This window comes from Trichoplax adhaerens, genomic scaffold, assembly GCF_000150275.1.
Source record: "Trichoplax adhaerens TRIADscaffold_43 genomic scaffold, whole genome shotgun sequence".
Lineage (NCBI taxonomy): Eukaryota > Metazoa > Placozoa > Uniplacotomia > Trichoplacea > Trichoplacidae > Trichoplax > Trichoplax adhaerens.
In genome coordinates this window covers 83756-103361 of record NW_002060983.1, presented here as the reverse complement: position 1 = coordinate 103361, position 19606 = coordinate 83756, and the positions used below count along the sequence as shown (strand labels likewise).

General features: G+C 29.4%; 1 protein-coding gene across 1 annotated transcript; it reads right to left on the bottom strand.

Moving 5' to 3' along the window:
• Positions 1-4636: 4636 nt before the first annotated feature.
• TRIADDRAFT_62370 (uncharacterized protein) lies at positions 4637-5589 on the bottom strand (the record flags this gene model as incomplete). Its single annotated transcript, XM_002118294.1, has 3 exons — positions 4637-4660; positions 4810-5356; positions 5405-5589. 3 exons carry the CDS (start codon positions 5587-5589, stop codon positions 4637-4639), a joined length of 756 nt encoding a protein of 251 aa, XP_002118330.1.
• Positions 5590-19606: the final 14017 nt, after the last annotated feature.

Here is a 19606-nt window from a genome sequence, read left to right as displayed (position 1 = left end):
ATCGCAATTAAAATGAAACTTCTATTAACGAGTTTAAGTTAATACATTAAAGTCTTAAAAATGTAAGTTTAGAAGTAGTAAAAGGTTTATGAATATCGGTATATGTTCTCATTAGAAACAAAGATACCATTAAATAAACTGCTCTGAAAGAGTCGTATCAGTAAATAATCTAGTTGTGTAAAGCGGATGAAGCCGTTTTATTGACACTTACAATAAAATGCTGAGTACGTATTTGCTATGCTTCAATAAAGATATAATTAAAATTAAATTTGATTAAATTTTAGCATATATCGATTCGATATAATTTAGTTACTCTTATATTCGGTTAAAAATTATAATAAGTTTACCATAAATTTAATAATAATGACCAACAAACCAAATCCAATGTTCCGCTTATTTATTTCAACTGGATACTATCGCCTTAAAATTCATTTGTCATTCTCAGTTAATTAACTGTTGTAGATCGAATAGCAATTCAAGTAGTAAATGTTTTGTTTCACGCTATTTAAGTTCTCAATGGCCATAAATTGCAAATGTATTAGGCAACTACTATTCTATAATTTTCATATTTTCGAATAAATTAACGGCCATAATTTATTAATATTAGACAGTAAAAAACTAGGCTTCGATCGTTTTATTGTTCTGAAAAATAGCTTAAGTAAATTTAGCAGATTATTACTATTAATGAATTTCTTCCAATCCAATGAGAAAATTATCAAAGTTAATTTTAAATGCTGTAATAGTAAGAAGTCAAGTTCCCAAGATTTTAATTTATCGGGATGTAATATGAGCATGTATTGAGGATGAAGGGTATTAGCGATAGCTACTTTGCAAAACCATGATCGTTTGCCATTAACTGTAGCTAATTTAATTATCATAGAATTTGATTTAATAAATTGCTCAAAGGTGATTTTAAATTTTAACCACGAACAGCACGAAATTGAATAAACTTTTTTAGATATTACATAATAACTCCTTGTCACAACCAGCTTCGTGACAAGGATAACGTAAAATAAATCTCTAAATTACTATAGTCTTCCGGAATTCAATATCCCTTAACTACCTCACAAGAATTTAGACGCCTTTGATTATACGTTAAGCTCAACTAGACAATTGAGAACTGCTTTATTCAACTATCTGACGGGCTTATATACTCTTCTACAGCAGCTAACATTCACAAGTCATCTTATAAAATACTTAGGTGAGAACATCTACTAACTAGTTCTTCACAGTCGGACTACAATATGTCCATTCACAGAATCATTTCAGTGCACATTACAGCACAGCATTAAATTTACTGTAACACATTTATAATTAGAGTAATGCCTATTGTAAGGAACTAGATGTAATATATTATCACTATATTATATTAACCAAATTTAGATAGCTATTTCTTCTCGGTAGTTCGTACCTTGACACTCCTAAATACGAATAAATATTAGAATCTATTTGTAATTTAAATTAGTCTTTAAGAAATATCCATTTTGTTTAAAGCATTGATAATTATTTGGTACTAGCAATTTCGTTTAACATTAAAACGTTTTTGTCAGAGGAATAAAAAGACCAAGATTACAACTTGAACTGTTCAGATGCTTTTAAAGACCACTTACTCTACAGTAGAAAAATGGAATTTTTCTAGTTGACCCTAAATTATCGGTGGACATTAGAGCTTACTTAAAATAATAAATTCATATATTTTACGGCCTTATGTCATAGAATTTTAATAAGAGCTACATTAAAATGCTCTTCACGTGCTTATTTAGAATAAAAAGCATTAGAAAACTTTACAATCTGTGCAGACTAGATTAAAATCTTGAAATAAGGAACCAGTAAATTTTTAATTTTTTTAGGACACCAGGAAGTTTCTACTACTATTAGCTTCTGAATTTATCAACTTTTTCAATTTATACTGTATTGTAGGATATTAAATTATTCTAATACAGCCAGAATTATTCTATTCAGCCGGCTAATTACGCAAAGTATCACGAACAAGCAAATTTACTAGTTCTATTTCTGTTTGAATTAATTTTAAATTCCAAACATTTTAAAATCGAAATACTCTAGCAAGAAAGAAAAAAATTTCTAAGTATTAAGAATAAAATTCTGAAGACTCTTACGTTTGAAGTTCTGGTGACTTCCTTGCTCCTTATACTTCGCAATAATAATATTAGAAGACAGTTGAGTTGTAATAAGTAATGTCAACTAAACAAAAGTTATTTTTTAAATTTTCTTTTATGATTTGATTATTTAAATAGTAAACCTTTGCATTTTAGTACAGTATTAATCAACAGATAAAGATTATTTAGATCTTATATCAAGCTTTAGAATACAGCATCAAAGATATGATCATTTTTCATTTAAAGCGTCAAATCTCTGCTCTAAATACTGATAGGCTTATGGGGTATCAATAATGGTTATACAAGTGTTTGTTTATTAAGCTGCTATGAAATGACTATTTAAATATTCAGTTTGCTCCATTCGAAAAATAGTTTTTATAGCATTAATTTTAGAATATTAAAGAAAAAAATTGAGACGCTTTATCCTAAGTATAGTATTATAATCACTATTTCAATGCAAAGCTTCCCTATAAACTACATTACGACAGTAATTTTTTACTGTCAAACTGAACTCAACATCGAAAAAAAGTGAAATGTAGTGTCATAAACTAGCTTCGTGACAAGGATAACGTAAAATAAATCTCTAAATCTCTAAAAATCTGCGGAATCAGTATAATTACTCACAAGAATTTAGACGCCTTTAATTCTACGTTAAGCTCAGCTAGACAATTAAGAACTGCTTTATTTAGCTATCTGACGGAGCTTATATAACCTTCTATAGTAGCTAACATTCACGAGTCATCTTATAAAAATACTTAGGTGAGAACATCTACTAACTAATTTTTTACAGTTGGACTACAACATGTCCATTCACAGAATCATTTCAGTGCACATTACAGTACAGCATTAAATTTGCTGTAACACATTTATAATTAAAGTAATTACTATTATAAATAACTAGTTGTAATATATTATCACTATATTATATTCATCAAATTTAGATAGCTATTTGTTACAGTGTTATATACTGTATTAATGTAGAAACATCTTTGTTAAAATAATTCTGTTAGACTATCCTTATTTAGTTAACTTCTAATTTGGATATACTGTGTTTTAATAAAGCACTGACTTTTATGACAGTGACACTTATATATACATACTGAAATTAATAGTTATAATAGGGAATGCAAATCATCTACTTACAGTTCCAATCATTGTGATTGTAATTTACTTATGATAGATTGTAAATTATCATGGAAATATTCCGTGATAGGACATATCGTAATCTGACTATTCTGTATGAGTCATTACATGTCTATATTCGTAAATACTGTTGTCTGCATTAAGGGAACAGTAGCTAAACTTAATATCTAATTCAGTAAATGATTCCGAGTTTAATTGTATTAACTATGACTCATGAACTTTTGAGGAATAGTATATAAATTCAGTATATCGTGAAATGAAGAGAATTCTCAAGCTTAGTGTTTAACGTAAAATACGAGGTGTTTAAGTCTTTGTGTAGTCTGCTAGTAGAGCAAAAGTGTTCGTGATAGTGCAGATATCATTCTTTGATACGTGGTTCAAGGAATTGACTTATTGATCGTTGTGATATATACCAATCACGAAATTCCAAATTTTAGAAAAATTAGGGCTTTATTGAATCTTATACAAAGATTAACTACACACAGCTCTACTTTAGCCGAATACTACTAACTGAATAATCTAAAGTTGCATGCTTTTATACTTTTCGTAGCATTCGCAGCTACAATCTGCATAGCAACTTTTTAACTTATTTTACACATAGTTAAATTATTCTTAGTGACACTATTCTACTGCGGACCATCATTAATCCAATATGGATACGACTACAGTACTTACGTAGACATTATTCACACCAGCCAAAGTACAATGAATTAACCGTATCGTAATATATGATTTACAGTTCTATTTTTACCTATAGCCATATTAGTAACTCAACAGCTTACTGTATATAGTCATCTGTACTCTAGCATAGAGTCTCTACCACTACAGTCTATAGTTATAGCTACCAAATATATCTTAGGATAATATCTACCGTACATTATACTAAACATGGCTAGCAGTCTACAATCACAATACTAGTTACATGACAATCGTATATTGCGTTATCTTGCTGCAAAGCTGTTTTGTGACACTATTTCTTCACGGTAGTTCATACCGTGACATGTAGATATCATTTTAATAGCTGAACTTAAAGTTTAATCTATCATACCGCCATTTTTCTCAATTAATGGATTATTAATTATTCACATAAATTAGCAAAATGAGAAATTGCATAGACCTTACATTTAAGTCGTAAAGTAACCTTTTAATTTACGAAGTATAATATGGCCTATAGATATAACTTAGAATGAGTATCTAAATCTCTTACGTTTTACCTATGCAATTTTGATGATACAATCAGATAGTCAGAGTTGTGTCTTTATTTAGGCGAATGCTTGAAATTTTTTTGATAGCATAATTTTAAATTTAATGCAGATATTGATCGCTAAGCTGATAAGGAGATAAGTTTTCCCTAGTATTCAAATTTGTTCTAAGAATTATCGGCACGCTGCTGAATCGATCTATGATAAATAAATAGAAAGGTTATTAATTAAAAATAGGTAAGAGTGAAACAATAAGAAATAATAGTAAAGAGGCTATATATACGCACTAAAACTACTATTATTTCAACTGATACTTCTGTTACATTATTAACTTGCAAATTCCGTACCAGGTACATTTTTAAAGCAAGACGAAAGCCCTTATTATAAGAAAAATAAGTAATTGCATTCTGAACACCAGTTAAAGTAGCCAAAAACAATGATACTGCAATAGGCATGACGAAAGGCCGACCATAAGCTATAATTAATTCGGCTAGAGATTTTCTGGTGATAGCTACTTTTACCCATATCAAAAACAGTAGCAGTGCGTTAATTATAAATAAACTAGTTGCCATTATCATCATTTTCGTGGCATTAATCTGATGGTGATAACGCCTATTACTAAAAACTGCAGGATTACTTCCGTAGGATGACTTCATGCGGTAAATTATTTTCAAATATAGAATAACCACGATTAGATGTGGAATCGGATAGGATACAACAGCAGCAACGATATGATATACAGACATTGAATAATTATTTTGATCATCGACTGGCTTAATATCACACAGATAAGGAAATCTAGGATGACTATCTACAGTCAAGTATAGTCTAAGAGATAAGATCAAAGCAATAGTCCATATAGAAGCAATAATGAGATATAATACTACTTTGCTCCTAAATGGAGAATAGTGATTAAAATAGTTATTATTCATAATAATATACCGGTCTATACTAATTACAGCAAACGTTTGTGAAGATGTTAAATAAGATGAACCAATAATAAATGCATTTATTTGGCAAGCCAATTTCATATTAATAGCTTCCATTTCAACTTCCACGGCAAGTAATGCATTTAAAGAAAGATAAATGATACTACATGCTAACAGCATAACGTCGGAGATAGCCATATTGGCAGACAGGTAATAAGATGGCGTATGAAACTTTTTATGTTTGACAATGGTATTGACTAAAAGTAGATTACCAACTATACCAATCGATAAAATTGGGAGTAAAATTAGGCAAGCAGATAAATAGATTATTCGAAGCTGCTTTGTTGGTAAAAACATTATCAGTGAGGTATTATTCATTGCAGATTAAGGTTTTAAAGCTTCACCATCGCCTAGAAATGAAATAGTAGATAACACCATGTGTCAGTTGTATCACTAGTACTGGTAAAAATTTCAATTATGAACGATAATATATAAATAAAGTTAGGTTTTACTTGGCAATAATTACCTGTTCAAGTACGTCTCGATGAATCTAAATTATACAAATAAAGCTTTATGAATAATAACAGCAAATGTAAATGTTAATCTGATTTACGGCAATACTTTTTTCTCTTTATTTTTTAATTTCATTTAATACTAGCAAAAAAACTTCTAATTTATGTAGAGTATTAGCTACTAATCAAAATATACATAAACTTAACACTGTAATATTTGTTTCCTATAAAATTTTGTGACTCGCATATCATTAATAAAGAGAAAAATTTTATATTAAATATTTCTCGATGAAAGTATTATTATCATTAAACTGAACAAAAAGTATAATAATTTTATTACTTAATTATGAATTACGTCGGAAGCACATCAAGAAGAAAAATTTTAGTTCCGACATTTTTCCGATAAATAATAAAGCTGCCGTTTACTTTTTTCGTATAGCTTATGTTAAAATCTTCTCATCTGAATGATTGATTTTAAGTTGATAATTATTATGCTACATAAACGCTTATGTTAAGGCAGTCTAATACGTTTACTTGATAGTGTTTTTTATATTACAATATTAAAAACAAAAGAATTGATTTTGTGTACCAAATTCTTACTAAATATTAAAAACAAAAGGATCTGGGAAAAAATTGAATTATTGTTTTGTTAGGAAAATATGTTACAGAAAAGTGACGTTCTGTTTCCAAATAGTAAATAGAGAATAATTATTAATAGATTATCTGATACATTAGCTTATTGAAATCGTGCAAATAGAGAATAATTGAATAGAATAATTATTTGTTTATTTTGTACTACTTTAATTGATTAATAAAAATAGGCATAATGTTATCAAAATTGCGCACACAATAAAGTTATCCTATTATCACATGTTATTATTTGAAGAATTTATATCGTGCTGGATGTAAACATGCAGTCAAATTTAGATCAGCATCGTAGCATATTAATCTTCAAATTTGTTAAACTGTACTCAACAGCTGTGGTTATTAAAGCGGACAAGATATAAATAAGCTAATAACTCTCTAAGACATTTATTAACTATAATTCGCTAATTATTTTGAGAGTAACTCCCAATCTGGATATTGCTGTTATTTATTTCGAAATTGAAGACTCATTACATTATATACTACAAATTATGCCTTTTGCATATATGAATCAATAAATACTCAGAACTACTACTATATTTGTGCTTTTTGCTGTTTGAGCTACCACAAATAAAATTCTAAATGACAATTTATAAATTAGAATTTATTAATTTTATTAATTAGGCAATATAGTATGATATTTTACCTGCAATGATGCAATAAAACTAAATGGTTGTCAGTCGTAGTTTCATGAAGTGAATATTGATAACTAATACTTTTTTTTTTACGTCAGATAGCATACTTTGGTATTTGATGAGATTATCATGATTTCGGGCGATAAATATTCTTTCGTAGATATATGCTTGTCACGGTCAGGAAACTGCCGTGAAATAGAAAACATATGATTAGTTCCTATCTCTAGCTTTATAATTTATTAATGACATTACGCATGCGCGAATTATATTTATGTGATAAGATAACTTAGATGATTTTGTTATGTAGGTAGAAAAACAACCCAAATGTGTTAAGGTCTCTTATTAAAGTCTTGTTATGATCACTCCATATTTACTAGTTACGACATAACCTGCTTAGTATGGAATAATTCAATGAATAATATTATTGTTTACCCAATTACATGTAAAAGTATATAAAGGAAGTATCAATAAAAAGTGAGTTCTCAACACTTAGTAAGTGAAGTCTTGTGTTACTGGGTTTGTAACAATGCTGTAATGGCCGAGTAATATTTTCCTACTGTTTTTGTAGGCTCACTTACTTAACCCTAACTTTGAGTAATTCCCTAATGTGATACTTGAAGGTAAGCAACCAAAAATAATACTGACTAACAGCGTTTACTGTTCAAGCCTTTTGTAAAAGAACGATAGCTGACCGTTCGTGTACAGTTCATTTCATATTGAAATAAGGTTTATCTTGAAATTGTGTCAACGCAACAGCTTCAGCATAGAATTAATTCTTAAATAGATACAATGCCTACTGTAAACATTGATAGTATGATATAATTAACTTGCCATTTAGCTTTCATCAAAGACAGCTTAAATATATAACTATTTACTTTAGTTTACAAATTGAATTCTATCTGGAAGTATTGAATTAAAGAACTCAATGAAAAGTTAAGAAAATTGCTAAATTTATTACAAGAGGAGATAAGGAAATCGGGCCAACCTACGTTCAGCTAACATCGAGAAGTACCACTAGAAAGTGATTACACTTCTTTATCTCTTTGAAAATTTCTTAATTTTACAATAAGATAGCCCAGAACAGCGTAAGTTCATGTATGATCCTAGACACTAAGGATGAGTTAAGATCTTTAGACCTACTGCTACAAAAAGCAAGGAATTCTAAGATTGCAACTATTAGGAGAAACAAAATATTCCAATAAAGATTAATCATAATCACAATTTCCGTAATTTTAAGGTCTTAGTTTGATTTATACGATGGCTCATTCAAGTAATTTACTTTCAAGTGGAATTTTAGCTTCTACGAGACTATTTGTGATGATAATAAACTATTTTAGGATTATTATTTCTAGAAAGTCATGGCTTAAGATAACAGATTTAGTTCTAGTACCCCGAAGTATAAGCATTACCGTAATGCGTGTCACGATAATTATACTGCGATATTAAAATAAGACAAAGTTGCTTTATGGTATTAAAGGGAAGGAATGAAATAGCAGAATCTTTGCTGGAGCTCAGTGTTTTCTTTATAATCAAACACTCGGAAAGCACAATTAAGGCAGTATTAACTTCACATAGAAGGATGCAACAAAGATAAAATCATTTTTTATGGATTAGGAATAGAATTCCTGCATGCTTCTGCTAAAATACATTTCGACATACGACACAACATGTATAACTTCATGGATGATAGTATCCTCAACAAATACCAAAGTATGTTATCTAACGAAAAGGAGATCAGAAATGGTAAGCAAAAGTAACACCATAGCAGTTAGTAAAGTAATAATATTTGCTAAATAATATCTGTATGTAATCATATTATTAAAAGTAAATCAGTGTCAATACAGCTGCGATTATGTAAAATATTGTAGAATGTGTTCAAAAGAATAATGATCTGACATAATCCATTATGTTGCTTCTCGCTGTATAAATTCTAAGCCTAGCGCTCGGTTGCATGCATGGAGCGCATATTTAAAGATTAGATTAAAATTCCTATCCATTCAATCTTAGGATGATGCTAAGTTACGCTAAAAATACAGTAATATACTACTATGTTTCCTGTTCAATATTGGATGCATAATACATAGATTGTATAGACTAAGCAACGTCAGCTCAGTTACTAGAGCTGATTAATTCCGACTATAATTTTGCTGTCTCAGAAAAAAGAGAAAGGTTAAGCTTTCTAGGATGATGAAACACGCGTTATGAAATTCGTTTCTGCTTATGATTTAGCATAATCTATTTTTCCGTATTGAGAAACCGTTACATCTATACTGAATCATATTTTTGGCTTAAATGACTGTGAATCCACCGTACTAGAAAAAGACTATTCTTCATCTTTACGCATACATAGTATTCGTTTATAGATAGTCAATTTGTACCATTTGCTATTTCTTTCAACTTAACTACACAATTTTACTAAAATCGTTAAAGATATCAGGCAGTTTATATTAAATTAATATTAACTAGGTTTAGTGACAAATATAGATACGAACTATTTTTAAATTAAAGAATTTTTCTTTAAGAGATATTCTGAACGTTATAACTATTATTTACTAATTTTTTTAGGTCGTATAATAATCATGTATGATAATAATGAAATGCTTCGTAATTTCGTTATAGTATTCCTTATAGTAATGGATAACCTGTACCTATAGAAAGGAAATGAAAATCTTTGTTATTATTATAACATTTTGTCACAAACCAGCTTCGTGACAAGGATAGGGTAAAATAAATCTCTAAATTACTATAGTCTCCGGGATTCAGTATCCCTTAACTACCTCACAGGAATTAAGACACCTTTGATTCTACGTTAAAACAATTCTACAATCGAGAACTGCTTTATTCAGCTATCTGACGGGCTTATATATCCTTCTACAGCAGCTAACATTCACGAGTCATCTTATAAAAATACTTAGGTGAGAATATCTACTAACTAATTTTTCACAGTCGGACTACAATATGTCCATTCATAGAATCATTTCAGTACACATCACAGTACAGTATTAAATTTACTGTAACATATTTATAATTGGAATAATTCCTACTGTAAGTAACTAGTTGTAATATATTATGACTATATTATATTAACCAAATTTAGATTGCTATTTCTTCACGGTAGTTCGTACTGGGACACATTTATAGCAGTTAAAGGTATTTCAAGATTTAAAACAAATTTAATTGACAAAAGTTTTAGAATAAGTTTATTAATCAGTTTCTTCAACATTTGAGTAGTTTTCGACTTATGTTCCAATTTAAGAAGTACGGAAAATAGTAATAATACCTAAGTAGACATCGACTGTTACTTAACTAAACTTGCCTAATCTGAACTGATTTAGATTACCCTAGATAAGTAACAATCACTGCGAAATGCACTTTCAGAATCTTCTAACTATATCTTTATTCTCGAAAATGCAAGTCTAATTTAATATTCAAAATCAATCATTTAAATAGCTATTCTAGCCATAAAACCAGTTTACGATGTATGATATATTTCGACCAATAAGACATCGAGAATACATTAAATTATTCCTAGTCTAATCTAGTGAATTTGTAATATTACTGTAGATTAACTTTATGTTTGCCCTAGCTTATAATTAACAGGATTTATATTTAATTTGCCATTGGCAATCCATATACCCTATTTAGTATAATTTAACCTGTATTAGGAACAGGTTTGTATCGGCTATATTAAGACATCAAATAATTCATGCACATATCCAAATTAATAACTATCTTAACGTGACACATATACATGTCTAAATTAAGTAAGTTATCATTCATCACGGTAGATCTACTACCGTGACATCGACTTAGGCAGTTCCTATGGATTTTCTCACTTGCAAGACTGTAAAACAGTTATAGAAGTTTAGAAAATGTATCGTAGAGTCTCCTTTTGTGAATAGAAGTAAGTCTTTCTTCATCCGCGCTGATTCCCAAGAGCTAATTGAAGATTTATCGAACCTGATGATTGAGTCTAGTGTTTTGATGTCGTTTATAAAACTAATTTGTAACAAACGGTATGCAAGTTTTTATTTCCGCTTATTCGTTCATGATCTGATGTGGCTTTGAAGTTATAATTGTTGTAAGAATGCCATGATTTTTTACAAGTAACCAAAGTTTACTTAGCAGGTTAGCTATTTGATATTAATCTATTACTTTTGTAAGCTAACTAAAGCACATTATAAATGTTAAGAATAATTAATAGTGTATTTACATAATTACATATTTCAAAACTTGATCCTGGTAAGGATATTGGTTCTCTTGTATTAACAAAGCCATAGTTTGATTACCTTATAAAAATGCTAATGATTGAGAGCCTAATCTGTGATATATGAAATTGACTAACTACTGTATTAATATCTTAAAAGAGAACTTTACTGCTAATATTAACGAATTATTTGCTTCAAATAGCTTCAAAAAATTAAATCCTACTGTTCTATAATATTATAACTAATAACATCATATCAAGATGTTTAGAACAGCACAACTATCTATTCGTTAGAAGAATTAATCAATAGCTAATATGTTGTAGTTTTTGAAATAGTAGTGTATGATCACCGTAAAATTTCTAATGCTTCGTTCAAATTAGTGACACACAAGGCTTTCCTCGTTACTACAAGATAAAATAAATTATTAAAAATGCAGTTTAAATTCGAAAATTTAGGCATAGTAGATATGGATCTTGGTTATAGATCATTGAGCACAAAGTGGTTAGGCTGTTATGTTATAGTAGTATGTATGTCTCAATGTCTTGACTTCAACATAAAGGTCTCTTACATGGCTTCAGACTACAATAACAAATTTTTTGATCTAATACTAGCAACGGTAGTAGTTTTAGACGTTTGACATTCACTCTGAAAACTAGACATGACAGCTTTTCTAAATCTTTTGTTATAAAGAAAGAATATGAATGGATTTTGAATCGAAGTGAGACTTGCCATTAAAAAAGCACTTGAAACTAGGATAAACACAAATTGTCCGTAATTTAAAACTAATTCTACGTAAGATTGTTCCGTGAATACAGCTACCGTCCAAGCTATAATGATCGGCATTGAGTTTATCATAAATAAAATAGTAGCAATAATCATCATTTTAGTAGCATGAATTTGACGTTGACATCGATAATAATTATTTCTAATGTTCGTAAATGATAAAACGGATTGTAATAGATGGCAAATAACTTTATAATAAAAATATGACACCACAATTAATGGTATTGGATATGCTATTAAAATAGCTATCAAATGATATACAGTCAAGGAATAATCACGATATGAGCCATGAGGAACTAAATCACACATATGAGGAAATTTAGGATTGATACTAGCAAGCGTGATCATTGGCCCAGCCAGTATTAGTCCAATGGTCCATATGATTAGAATAGAAGCTAGAAGGATTTTATTATTTTGAAAGGGCGATTTTCTAGCTCTACGTATTATGGTAAGGTATCGATCGACACTGATGGCCATAAACGATTGCGATGACGTTATATATGATAACGCTATGGTAAAATAATTTAGCCTGCAAATCGTCATGTAACTGGAATAATTTAAATTAGACTGTTTAGACAATACGACATTACTTGTTAAAAAAATAGATCCAAAGGCTAACACAATTATATCTGATATTGCCATATTAGCGGATAAGATGTAAGTCGGTGTTTGAAACTGTTTTTTTTTCTTAATAGTTACAATTAATAAAATATTTGCAACGATTCCTAAAATAAATAGTGGCGTCATAGCCATATAAACGGCAATGTAGGATTTACGAAAATCGGCAACGCTACCAGTTCGATTAAATATTGAATCATTGCAAGTTGTTAAGTTGACGGAATTCTTGTCAAGCATAATATTTCTTAAATTCATAATAACTGGCAAATATGATAAATATCAATAAAGGAGATGTGATATCGGTTTTCTGACACTGCACTCTGTAATTACTCTAACGATCGGTATCTTTACTGTAATGAAGTTTTATTTCTGGTAGGGCCAGCAAAGTCAGGATCGATTTATCTAAAATTGACGTCAATTCGCAGAATGCAATAATTTAATAGTCGCATTAGGCCTAGCAATACAATGTTTTTCACACAGATTACTATTGATATTCATTAATAGCAGTAGCATAATACTCTCATTAAGAATAGGTTACTTGGATGCGGTCAATAACTACAGAATATTTACGCGAATTCGAATTGAAGGTTGATATCAGTAAAGAATTATTTTAGCAGAATATTCTGATATTAATTAAGATCTGGATAATAATAAGGTACAACATAATGACAAATTCAAAATTGAAGGACTTAGTTCGTATAATAATAAAACCTGTTTAATCTACCAATCAACTAGCGTATCGCTTATGCTTAATTGCAGCTTTGCCTCGTTAATAAATAAGTAATATGGAAATGTAAGTAAAAAATCTTCTTATAACTTACTACAAAAGACGATGGTTTTAATTATTATAAAACTTATTCTTAATTATCTTTCCTTTAAATTTCAATGAAAAGATTCAAAATTTTTTAATATATTTCCAGAGAAAATTAGATTTTAAGTAATACTTAAAAATTTTCAATAATTATTTATAAATTGCCATTAATTTATTAGATGTAGCCACTGTATAATTTTATTAATAAATAATAAGATAAACTCATTATAGCTCTATATCGCGGCGCTTTCCGGGACCAACATTAAGTAAAGTAATAAAGTCTTGACCATGTAAGGAAAATCGCAGACGTATTATCTGAATATAAATAAAATAAAATATTTTCACCTTTAATTGTCATTTAATTATACTTTTACAAAAAAATTTGCAATTATACTCACTTTTGTTTAATACATAAAGAAGTAGAGCGTCTGATGTTCAAGAACATTAGGTAGTATCTAAATGTAGTTGCTAAAATTATTCGTATTAAAATGAAATTGAAGGAGACCAACAGCTTAGGTTTTTAAACTTTTACAGTAAAATTTCAATACTAAACGGTTTATTGCAGTCTCATAACTAACGTAATAGTGGCATAAAGTAAGTTATTTCTATTTAATCTCTCTACATTATAAAGATGCTCTATATTTCTGAGGAGTCTAGTTCTATGGTACTTATGAAATAAAATTCTTATCATATATTATACTATAATAATTCAGACTAGGCATGTGTCCATCGTAAATCGCTTTTGTCTGCTGTTTTAATTATAGCCTACTCTAATTGAGCTAAAATAGCTAATATTCTCGTCAAATAGATTTTGCACGATTAAAAACTTGTCCATTTGATGATTGGTAGGCATGTAAGTGTTATATCAGTACAGAAACAATTATTTGAAATAGTATTTCTACTTGATATCAAGTTACTAAATTAATTTGCAGAATAAAAATAGGATAAAAATAGCTACTATAACGTTCATTCGGGTCGTAGCTTTGTTCGTAGTAAGTGTATTCGAAGTTCTGACCACATCAACCGTTTTTGAAATTAACCTCAAATAAGATTTAGTGGTGTATTTGATTGCTATGATGCCTTCGAGCAATAAATTTTGAAATTATATGAAAATTAACTCATGCGGACATTTCCGCTGATTTATTGTTGCTCCGCTATTAATAATAAAGAAAGTTAAAATAAAATTTTAAAGGAATGCTTACAAAAGTAAATTATGTGCACATGCGGCCTAATTCATCGCAAGTGGCAATTAATAGCTCATAAAAGTCAGCTATTTGTAAGTTATTATCAATATTTTAATTAAATATTATTTTCAATTGCGACGGACAGGCAATCTTATATGACACAATCAACTGTGCTTATTCGATCCGATAATGTAATAATATTTACTATAGCTAGCTAATATTTGATTTTATTCATTTTGCGTAATTAGGATTTTAGAATGATAAGGTGTAATAATTAGCTGATTGCTTAAATCTAAAATTTTTTATAAATACTAAGTATTCTCTTTATCGTCGCACGGATCCTTAATGATGTTAGGAATAATTCAAGATCTGGTCTCTTTTCTTTTAGAAACTGATGTAAGTAACTAAAGTATAGAAGTTTATACATCACCATTATTAGCTAATTAGCAACTAGAGGCTCAGCACCACTATATCAGTTAACAACATTAATTAATAGTAACTCTTACTGGTGCTAATAATTAATCCAGATTTTCAATTAATTCTTGAAGTCATAAACAATTTTAGAGACTAACAAACTAATTTACAAAATACGATGGCTAGTATTGTAGCAATAGTAGGATAAAACCTGACAAGATAAAACCATTGCGCGATTTAATATCAATTTAAAGTATCTATTTCGGTAATAGCATCATATCGTTATCATCAAAATAACTTAGCTATGGATGTGTAACTGATGATAACATTTTATTTTAAATTTTTAAAAAGTATGAAGTACTACTTTAGGAATCGTTATTGTAAGTAATAACCTAAGTTATTATGATATTATGATGATACAGTAACATATTACAAGTAAGCATAGAGAACATAGGAACTTAACAGAGCTTGCAGTCGAAATAGATTTACTTTTGAAATTGTTTATTACCTCGAACTTCCGTATTTGATAAATTAATCGTGATAACATGTATTTTATTGAAATATGTTATAGTATCATAACTATGCTTATAACTGCTGAAAGGATATATAAGAAGGACTGTGATTAATAGAAAGTGATTCAGGTAAAGGCTAAGTTGTGTGATAGTTTTATACTATATATTGTTTTGAGCGAGTTAGACCTTCGCAAGGATTCCAGTTACTTTCCGTAGACTTGGAAAGTAGTTCTGCGGATCAAAGTAAAGTTTATTATAATTGCTGCGTTATTTTTTTGTGTCGTAAGGGTTATTAAGCTACATCAGTAAACCATTTTTAATGCTGTAAAGTCTCTTCAGGTTTAAATGAAGCTTTAAGGTAATCAAAGTCCCTGTATGGTATTCAACATAGATTTTTCGAAATGATTTGTTGTATAAGAAAAAAATTATTGGATTTTGTATAGAATTTAAAGTCAATGTCAGAAAAACTGCCGAAAACAAATAGAATATTAAGCGGTCATGTTTAAAGACTAATTCTGCGTAAGATTTCTTTATAAAACTTATACTAATCATCATAATTGTAGCAGGTAAAGCATTGAACATAAAGAATCCTGTTCCTATCATCATCATCTTTGTAGCTTTAATTTGACGACTACGATTTCGCTCATTAGGCCAAGTTAAATTTATAACCAAATTTACTTACTTGATGACCTTACGGTACAGAAAAGTTACTATCAGTAACGGAATAGCGTAGGCGACATGGCTAGAAATCATCATATAAAACGCCATAAAATAGTCGCTGTTGTCATCGTATGGACGTAAATCACTCATATTTGGAAATTTTGGATTAATTCCGGTCATTAATGCTAGAGGTACAAATATAGATATGCTATTCATCCATATTTTAACGATCGTTATTATTAGTTGCTTTTCTCGTCAAATGGTGATATTTGGATACTTCCTTTCACTATGATGAAGTAGCGATCGATGCTGATTGCCATAGGCGATTGTGAGGATGTAAAATAGGAGAAACCATTTATAAAATAATTGATTTTACAAACTTTTCCTAAGCTGTAAGGACTGGTTTATTCTGCATTTGTAAGTGCTAGATTAACGATAAGAAAAATCGCTGCTTAGAATAACATTTTAATATCTGAGACGGCTATGCTAACTGAAAACATGCAGAAGGAGTGTGAATTCTCTTATTTTTAATTTATTTTGTTACTAATACGATATTGCAGAAGATGCCAAATAAATAAATAAATAGGTATTAAAATCATAAAGGTTGATATCATGGAATGTCGGAAAGCTATGACATCGAACGTGAAATTTTGCTGCGTAAAGTTTAATGGGCTTTGATCTTTACTAAAGACCATATTTGACGATTTCTCTTTAACTCATGCTAATAACTTGTTTAATGCACAGTTTATACTCTCCAAGTGTTCGATTCTATATCAAGTAGAAAACTAAGGATCTTTCGCTTGTGATGGTTACTGGCTACGAGTCAAGCAGTTTACAATTATTTCAAAATAGCTTAGGCAATTCTTTTTAACAGTCAGAGTATTAAATAAAACCTTTAATTGTACTTTCCTGTAATAGATCTGTTCGATAATATCATAAGTTAAATATGAAATAAGTGTGTAATGTAACTTAGTATTGTGATTGTAAACTGTTAGCCATGTTTAGTACAATGGACGGTAGATATTTATCCTAAGAGATATTTGGTAGCTGTAACTATAGACTGTAGTGCTAGAGTACAGATGATTATATGCAGTAAGCTGTTGAGTTACTAATATGGCTATAGGTAAAAATAGAACTGTAAATCATATATTACGATATGGTTAATTCATTGTACTTTGGCTGGTGTGAATAATGTCTACGTAAGTACTGTAGTCATATCCATATTGGATTAATGATGGTCCGCTGTAGAATAGTCTTACTAAGAATAATTTAACTATGTGTAAAATAAGGTAAAAGGTTGCTATGCAGATTGTAGCTGCGAATGCTACGGAAAGTATAAAAGCATAGAACTTTAGATTTTTCTGTTAGTTCGTTGTAGAAGTCTTTAGTAGTAGTATTCGGCTAAAGTAGAGCTGTGTGTAGTTAATCTTTGTATAAGATTGAATAAAGCCCTAATTTTTCTAAAATTTGGAATTTCGTGATTGGTATATATCACAGTAGCCAAATACTTTATTACAATATTCCACTCATGAATGAATAATCTCTATAGCACATTTCTAGAAAAAAACTTTATGTCGATTTCAGCTACGACCTTTCTTACGTCGTAAATACGTTGAACGATCAATGATGGATATTGCGTTATCGTAAGAACCAACATTTTTAATTATTTTATAGGCGTGAAGTAATTGATTTTTTGCTCAAATCTTGTAAGCTAGATCTTTTATTATCTCAGATTGCAAAAATCACGAATATATATGCAAAAATGTATAGCAGACATGAATAGCTTTTTCTTAAATTAAATACTTCAAATTCTGAGAACAGTTTATGATTCATGTATCAGTTATAGCCAAAATCGGAATCTGGGCAATTATGCAGAATAGCGGGCTGCTACAAAGAAATTTTTGAATAAAATATCCTAACTTAGTTTCCATTAAATAAATTATCATTACGGAAATTGACTACAAATTAACTGATTTTATACAAAATTTGGGAGTAGTTTATCAAAACAGAGACTAGCGCTTGAGGATAGACGATCATTAGTATTTAGATTCCTTTTATTGGCAAATATCATTGAGGAAAAGCCTGACAATAGGCTAATTTTGCTAATTCCTATATTAGTTATATTTTTGATCTTTACAAATTGAGATTTGCTGACCGGCCAAAGGACGAATTAGGAATTTACACAGAACTATATTTACTGATCACTAAAAATAGCTTAGATAAGACCGGTACGCAAAAAGTATCCACATTTATGCCGTTAAAAGCTAATAGTATCTAAATCGTCGATATTAGAACGCATATAATTCCTGTAATTTACTTTGAATTTCGAGTCCTTGTAAGCAGTAATGAAGCGCCATAATTATTTATATTATCTAAATGAAATTAAAACTGCGGAGCAAGAATGCTTCGTATCTTTACCCAAACTTGATTGTTTGCGGCTTATTCAGTAATGATGATAGCCAGTAGAATTTAATATTATTAATTTATATCTAGTTCATATAATATGAGGTACGTACTGATGATGGACAAGAGTTGAGATCATTTTTTAATAATGAATAGATGCATAAAAGTTTAACTCATCTTTTCAAATGACCTTTAAATATATATATGTTTATAACTGTATTGTGGTAAATACTAGATTTTTGTGAGCTGAACTAAATAATCTCAAATTCATTTGCTTTGAATGAACGGGATAAAAATATAGATTATGTACCTTTCTGCTATCGAATTATCAAACACAAAGAAATCGCTGCTTCGCAATTTTGATTCTGAAGGAAATCATTTTAATGGTTCAAAGTTTTAAATACAGTTCTTGCAGGAAGTATATCGATAGAACAGTTTATCAACAATGAAATCCCGCTATTATCAGATTTTTACACCGATGGAGATTTGAAATTCTAGCATTTATTCTATTAAGATTTTTTATGCGTTGAGAAACATATCCTAGATTTTCAGACGTGTACATGGGCTTTTTTACCAACGTTATACTCGTACATCATTTTTAAACTTATTGATATAGTAGATATCAATAGTTAGCCGATCATAAACATGTATTTTAACTTTTAAAAAATATAAGTATTTACTATCAAATCTATAATAAAAATCATAGGCGTTACTATATAAGGTATTGCAGTGATCATAGCAGCAAAGAATGCTGTATGTTAATTGTAATGTCGTAGATCTCACAAGTTTCGGATCATGAAGAATCAAAACATCAAATCACTCACGAACTT